Source organism: Salminus brasiliensis, chromosome 25 (assembly GCF_030463535.1).
Source record: "Salminus brasiliensis chromosome 25, fSalBra1.hap2, whole genome shotgun sequence".
Lineage (NCBI taxonomy): Eukaryota > Metazoa > Chordata > Actinopteri > Characiformes > Bryconidae > Salminus > Salminus brasiliensis.
In genome coordinates, this window is record NC_132902.1 from 28,190,147 (window position 1) to 28,197,660 (window position 7,514).

General features: G+C 44.2%; 1 protein-coding gene across 1 annotated transcript; it reads left to right on the forward strand.

The window, feature by feature from the left end:
- Positions 1-1,175: 1,175 nt before the first annotated feature.
- LOC140548071 (uncharacterized) lies at positions 1,176-7,314 on the forward strand. The gene is made up of 3 exons (XM_072671441.1): positions 1,176-1,870; positions 3,865-4,608; positions 5,936-7,314. The coding sequence occupies exons 1-3, from the start codon at positions 1,523-1,525 to the stop codon at positions 6,479-6,481; spliced, it is 1,638 nt and encodes a 545-aa protein (XP_072527542.1). The 5' UTR covers positions 1,176-1,522; the 3' UTR covers positions 6,482-7,314.
- The last annotated feature ends 200 nt before the right edge of the window (positions 7,315-7,514 follow it).

Below are 7,514 nucleotides of genomic sequence, written 5' to 3' on the forward strand. Positions count from 1 at the left end.
ACACATTATTTATTGAGACTAAGAGAAGATCATACTGGGAGAGGCACGGCAGCATGGTCACAGTCTGCTGTTAACAGGAGGAGCTGCTGTGGGGTCAGTCTGCAGGAAGACCGCTCAGAACATCAGGCCTGAATTCATGGAGATGCTTAAAGACAGAGGGTTCATACCTTTGCCAGCTTTGCATCAAAAAAACATTTGTAGCTTCTTCCACAGGTGGATATTTTTTGTTTGTGTGGCAAAAATAATCATTTTATAAAATTATTTTGTCATTTTTAATCTGGAAAATAAATATCCTAAAAATTATTATTTTTGCCACACAAGCATTTCTTTCTCCCAGTGCCGGTCCATCCATCCATCCATCCATCCAACTGTGGAAGAGGCTACAACTGCTTTTGTGGACGCACAGCTGGCAAATATAGGCTAGTATTAAGGTCTGTATATTGACTTGTGTTTAGTAGAGTCTAAGATTAGAGGATCTGAGTTTAGTCTATTTAAACTAGCTGAGGTTCTTCTTCAGTAAACAGTGAAGCTCTTCTGTAAGAACTCTGGAGAAGAGCGTCTGATAAATGCAGTAAATGTAAATGTACTATTCTTTGCAGTTGAATGAAATTAACGGAAGCCTACAAACGTTTATTTGTGAATTTGTTTGTCTAATATGTATTAAAACATTTGTCTTACTAATAAAAAATGTATTTGTTCATTTTATTATATTTACTGTTAACCTTAATTATTATATTAATTGTTTTCTATTTATTGATTTTTAAATTTGTTCAATTATCTCCAATTTAGTTGATTAAATATTATTTTCGTTTCCTGTAAATGTTTGGCTACATTATTAATAAGTGAAAATAAAACTTTATTGATTGTATTGTATTTGTTTGCTTGATTTTGCTGTAATTATTAGTGTGTTGTTTGTGAGATTACTACAGTAGTAATAATAATAATAATAATAATAATAATAATAATAATAAGCACTGTAGGAGTGTTTAGTAGGCACTGCTGTGTGTTCTGACTGTAACCAGCAGGGGGCATCGTTCTGCGCGTCCCTCCTCCATCATAGCCCAAGCTCGGTGCGACATCTGGTGGCCAGACAGCGTCAGCGCACCTCCACTCGCTGAATCCTCCCCTCTAGATGTCAGTGTTTTATCTGAACGCGGCTTAATCGACCCAGGAAACACCACCACCTCCACCACCTCCACCACCACAGCTCCATCAGCCGCCGAGCAGTTCAGCGGTGCGGCAGGAATACGAGCTCCTGTGTCGCGTTTAAGAGGCTTCGAGAGGCGGAGGGGTAACTCCAACTGCCCCAACTGCCCCAACTGCCCCAGCCGGCTGGCTTCTGCTGGAGTGTGTGTGATCTCTTCCGCATGGGTGGCCAAACCCTACCTGCACACACACACACACACACACACACACACCAACATCTACATGCTTTCGGTTTCATGCTTTTCTCTTCTGAAGCTCTCGGCTCCATCTGACCTCCACCACCTCCACCTCCACCTCCACCTCCACCACCACTACCATGGCCAGCAGTGCTGGAGAAGAGCAGACCCCAGCCTCACCTGCCTCTCGCGAGGACGTCCTGGAGACCTATGTGACGTATTACAGCGCAGAGTGGACTGAGGGCAGGTGTGGGGTGTGTGTGGACAGGCAGGTGAGGGAAGGGGCCTGGGGGGTTCTGCTGAACGAAGGGGCAGAAAGCAGGTTCTCCCTGCTGCCCTTCTACCCCGCTGTGACGCAGTGCCTCCAGCAAGGAGCTCCACACACCTCCAACAGCATCTCCCTCTTCATGAAGGCCGCAGAGCTCCTGGAGATGATGTGTGTCAACCTGTTCCTGTTCCCCTGGAAGAAGGAGATCAGGACATTGAAGGTAAGCTGAGTCCAGGTGTGCCAGGTGTTCACCACACCTTCTGCACCTTCACCCCTTACTGTCTGATTGTCAACAACCCGAGGAGACCCTCATTTCCTCCCTTGAGTGGAGCTTAAAGAAGAACTCCACTCATTTCTCACAACGCTCTTATAGTTAACAGAGTCAGTCGGGGGGGGGGGGGCACGCCCGGTTCTAGATAAGCTCCCCCAGTCAGAGCTGTGGTTCTACAGTGGAGGTTCTAGATAAGCTCCCCCAGTCAGAGCTGGAGTTCTACAGTGGAGGTTCTAGATAACCTCCCCCAGTCAGAGCTGTGGTTCTACAGTGGAGGTGAAGGGAAGCAGACGTCTGAAGCTCTAATAAAAGCTCCTCACAGAAAGTTCTTCACCTAATGGTGATGAAGACGCTGCCTGATGCCTGAGACACGGTTCTACCAGAGTTCTGAGAAGAGTTCGGCTCTAGAACCTGCTTTTAGAACCAGATCATTAAAATGGTGGAGGGATACATGCTGCAGGGTGTAGTGCGGCTACAGAAAGTAGTCCCTAAAGAGAACTGAATTAGTTCAGATTCTCTATTCACTATTTTACCTTCATCATCATCATCATCATCATCATCTTCATCATTCATATAAGACTCAGAAGACTCGTGTAGCTGCACTGGTGGGTTTGGATAGGAGATAAATTATGGGCTGTATCTGTGTTGTTGTCATGGCGACCAACGCCTGCTTCCATTCACTTCCACTGTACAGAGATCAGAGTGGGTCAGTTTCTCTACAGTGAAGCTCAGATTCACTCTGAACTCGACTCTGACTAAACTCTTCTCACAGGCTGAGCTATACAGGAATGTGGGACTTGAGTTTAATAAATATTTAGTTCTGTAAGTTAAAGGAAAGCAGGTTAGTGATGCGTACTGAATTGGGCAGGTTGTGCACAATAAATCATTAAATTCAGTCTTTTTAATTAATTTTAAATTAATTTAGTTTATGTTTTTTTAACCCTGAACTAATAAATCCAGCTTGTATGAAAGTGAAGAGCGCTTCCGTACTGTCGAGAGCTATTGAGACGCTTAACCACGTGTAGGGGAAGTTCTGGCACTGCTCTAATGAACAGCTCTGTGTTCGCGTGCCGGAGCCCCTGTCCCACCTGTATGTGGTTTCTGGGCCCCTGGGCCCTCCCACAGCATCTGTGTGGGTTTAGAAACCCAAACCAGTCATAATTCACCTCTCAGCCCGTTCCATGTCTGTGCTTTGTGACTCTTTCATAGGCAGTCTTGCTAAAACACCCCTTATAACTTTCCCTATGAGTGGGCAGCCCACCCACTGAACCATATTCTATACGAGATGTGTGTAGAAGTGTAAAGAACCTTCATTTGAAGGATGTGCTTCTGCCACATGTTTGGTGTGGTAGCCTGGTCTTACTTCCCCTTTAAAAGTGAAACTCATGAGGTTTCATTTCCCCAGCACTCATTTAAAATACACTATCAGGACAAAAGTATTGGGACGCCTGCTCATTCATTGTTTCTTCTGAAATCAAGGCTAGTTGATCCTGCTTCTGTTGGAGTAACTGTCTCTACTGTCCAGAGAAGAAGACTTTCTACTAGATTCTGGAGGAACATTGCTGTGAGGATTTTATTGCATTCAGCGACAAAAGTGTTAGTGAGGTCAGGATGTTGGATGATGATGATCACCACCCCACCTCATCATCCCCAGCTCATCCCAAAAGTACTGGATGGAGCTCCACCACCATCATTCCAGAGAACACAGTTCTTTCACTGCTCCACAGCTCAATGCTGTGGGGCTTTATACCCCTCTAGCCCACACCTGACTAGACATGCTGTGTGTGCATTTGCACATCTGTGTCAGCAATGGGTGCAGCTTAAAGTAGCTAAATTAATTTATTAGAAAAACATGTCCACAAACATTTGGACATGTAGGTTAACACATGTTGTGTAAGCAATGCTAATGCTAAAGCTAACGGTCTGTATTAATCGTCTTGCAGAAGTTCACCAGTCACTTTGTCTACTACATCCATCCTGGACTTCCAAACCAAACAACCAGGAGGATTCTTCAGAGCATCGGCTACTGCCTGGAGACGGACACGGAGTACGTACTGGCAGACGACGCCGATCCAGACGTGGCGAAGAGAATGGGCTTCGAGCTGTTTCTCGCCAGGGTAGAGTGTGAGTACCTTCTGAAGGCCATGGCGCAGAAGTCTCACGTTGAGTGTTTGGAGATCATCCACAAAAGAGCTGCCTCTCCTAACGCTTCGGTAAGTTCTGAGAGTACAGCCGAGGAGGAACGTCCGAGTGATGATCAGCATAACGTGAGAGAGGAGGTTCTGGAGGACGATGAACCACTCAGTTCTGGATCCAGGTCAAATCCAACCACGACAGAGGATCAGGAATGCCTTCAAAGCCTCAAGCCATCAACCCTGGAGATAGAGAAGGTCCAGGACAGCACTGTTTCTGAGGAGAGAAGTTTGCCCAGGTCCTTCATTAGTGAGGACAAGTCCATCCTGGAGATGCAGGAGAATTATCCGGACCTGGCCTTTCGCCAGAAGCCCATTTTTCGTAAATCTCAGAAATCACAACCTCCTAACACGAACGAGTGGGTTAGGTGCACCGAACCTGCACCAGCTCTGCTGCACCCAGTGAACACTGACATGAGCGGGCCTCAGTCCATCGCTTTGCACGTGGAATCGGCCGCGGCTCACAGGAAACTACAAATCCCAGAGAAACTAGAGGTAGGACTACAGATGTTTATTAGCTTCTCTTAAACGGATGGTCAGCTGAGTGTGATTGATCAGCTGCTCCAGATTCAGTCGATTAGCAGAGACCTCCGAATCTTAATCTGAATCAGAATCAGAATCAAAATCAGAATCAGAATCAAAATCAGAATCAGAATCAGAATCAGAATCTCTTTATTTCACCTGTCACACATACAGGGAATTTGACTTAGTGAGAGCAACACAAGTATGACCTGTAACAAACACACAGACTGTTAACACAGTTTTACACTGGGAGAAATATACACTAAACAATAAATAGAGTAAAGAATAATAAGTTATTATAAAATATGGCCTGATCTCATCTCTGTGAACATGCCGGTGGTGTCTGAACAGAACCGTTTGAACAGAAATCCAGTTGACTTGGTATCTAGTTAATTACAGGTGGGCAGTATGACGACACTTTCCTGTTCTTATTAAAGATTAATGTTGCTATTGATCCCTAATTAGCTTTTCTAATCATACCCTGAAAATCATCAGCACGTGTTTCAGTATAGAGAGCTTAATTAGTCCTGATCAATTTGGTGTAACAGAGCAATTATTCATAAAAATCAGTTTTCAAAGTTTTGTCAGATTTTTACTACTACATCCTGATCTGATCCAGTATATCGGGATCAGGGCTGATCCAGGCATATTGTAGTGGATCGGGTATCGGCTATTTTAATCTCATTCCAGTTCAGAGTCTTGTGTTTCAACCACAGTGTTCAGAGCGCCATCTGGTGTCCTCAAGGCACCATTACAGACATTATCACCCAGCCGGCAGCAGTGCGAACATTCTCACAAGCTGACTGAAGAGTTTAGAGTTTAGCCTGATTCTCAGCATTAAGAGACTCGGATTGAGGGCAGAATAACCTGGTCGGGACATCCCACCTCAAAATCATTAGAATGTCTACTGGTATTGTAGTGTATTTTCTGTCCTATCACAGTGTGTGGTAATCAGACAGATGCATCAGATCAAGATTGGGTAAAAAATGTTCACCTATACCTTTAACATCGGGCAAAGAAACACACCGGCTGGAAGCCTTTAGAGCAGAGGTTTAGCACTAGTGGACTGCAGTGGTATTGCAGTGGTAGAGCTGTTATCCATCAGTCTGTTTTTCTAAATATTTTCTAAACATTTTCCAAATATAAATATAAGCCATAAACCAGCATACATCTGAATGTGACAGATATTATTACAAAATCAAAGCTTATTTTGGTTAAGCTTGTTAAAAAACTGACGCTAGTTATGTTTAGGTGTAGGTCAGCGTACTACGCCTTCCTTCAACTCTCTCTGTCTATCTAGTCCATAGAGCCTCAGACCTCGGAGGAAAAGCAGCCCCTGGTTCTTCGTGTAGGAGCCGTGTTGCAGAGCCCAGGCTTCAGCCCAGAGTCTTCTCCAGACGACGGCTTGGTGACGGAGCTGGCGGAGAGGATGCGTAAACTACAGATGAAGGAGTTCAGCGCCGACGAGCCCCTCAAATACCCCATCGAGGAGACCACTCAGGCCCAGCAGTGCGGGGGGTGCCGAGATTTTATCCCAGTCTCCCCCCTGCGCTCCCCCGAGAACACGAACCCGCCAGTCTTGTGCCGGCCGACCCAGCAGCCCGTGTGCACTATCGCCGGCTGTGGCCGCTGTTCAGGACCTGCTGCAGAGCTCGAGCAGAACGACCCCATTAAAGAACCTCCGCACTCCTTTTACATCCCAAACTGTCTGAGTGCGTGTAGCTCCACGCTGGCGCCCCCTACAGGCCACAATCAGAACGGCGGTGAAGGCTCCAGCCTGCGGATCCACAGGAGTCCGACTCAGCAACCTGAGGACGATCTTGTGCAGACATACGTCATGCTGTAATGCTGGTTCCGCTCATGTACCGTCCCAGTTGAATCACGTTCAGCGAGTTCACTTCGTTAAGTGAAAGTTCCTACACAGCTCCCCCCCGATCACAAACACTCTGAACAGTAACGGTACTACAAGAGGTTCTTGAACGATGCCTTAGAAGAACCAATTTTGGTTCCATAAAGAAGCTTATGTGTCATAGAGATGCTGTAAAGGTTCTTCTCTAATTTAAAGGTTCTTAACACTCACTCATGGCTACTAATAGAACCAAAAGTGGTTCTTCTACGGCATTGCTCCAAGAACCATGCGAAGCACCTTGATTTTTAAGAGTTTTACACCAGAGCTACGAGGCTATAGTGTAGCTGAGTAATGAAAGCCTATACCCCACCAACTAGCATGATGCTAACTGCAGGCTAAATCATCCCAGACTCTCTGATAGGCTTGTGTGGTGTCACACACTGTAGGACTCACTGTTATCTAGAACATGGATGGAAGAAGCATCAGCTTAGCTAGAATTAGTAGCTACCTGATATATTATTATATATATTTTTATGTATTATGTCCATTTGTCCTGGTCACAGATCACAGTGGAATGATTGACATGCAGTTTTCATTATGCTGATTTGTGGGGTAAGCTAATCGTATGCATGTGGACATATTTTTTAATATCTGTGTTTTTTTAAACACAGGGGAAAAAAGCACCAACAAAATGGGAAAAAAAAGAAAAAGGTTTTAACCCATATGGAAAAAATATATATTTAAAATGCATTTATCAAATATATGAAAATGGCCAAAACTTTTAAATAGAGTATACAATTACATTTGATTAATTTTATGAATATATATCGGGCATATATTAAATTGGCCAATGGATATCTTTTTATTGAAATTGTATTAATGAATATTTATTTATTTACATTTGTTTTAGTTCGCAGTTTAAAAAAGATAAGATGAAAAGGTTTTTGCCATATTAAACGTGTATTTAGTGACACTTGACTTTGATATGCTATATATTAATGCTGAAATATTTTCCCAATATATTTTAATA

Coding starts and splice junctions, on each gene's coding strand:
- LOC140548071 (XM_072671441.1), top strand. CDS start 1,523: ATGGCCAGCAGTGCTGGAGAAGAGCAGACCCCAGCCTCACCTGCCTCT. Junction 1,871..3,864: donor AGGAGATCAGGACATTGAAG/GTAAGCTGAGTC, acceptor ATCGTCTTGCAG/AAGTTCACCAGTCACTTTGT. Junction 4,609..5,935: donor AAATCCCAGAGAAACTAGAG/GTAGGACTACAG, acceptor CTGTCTATCTAG/TCCATAGAGCCTCAGACCTC.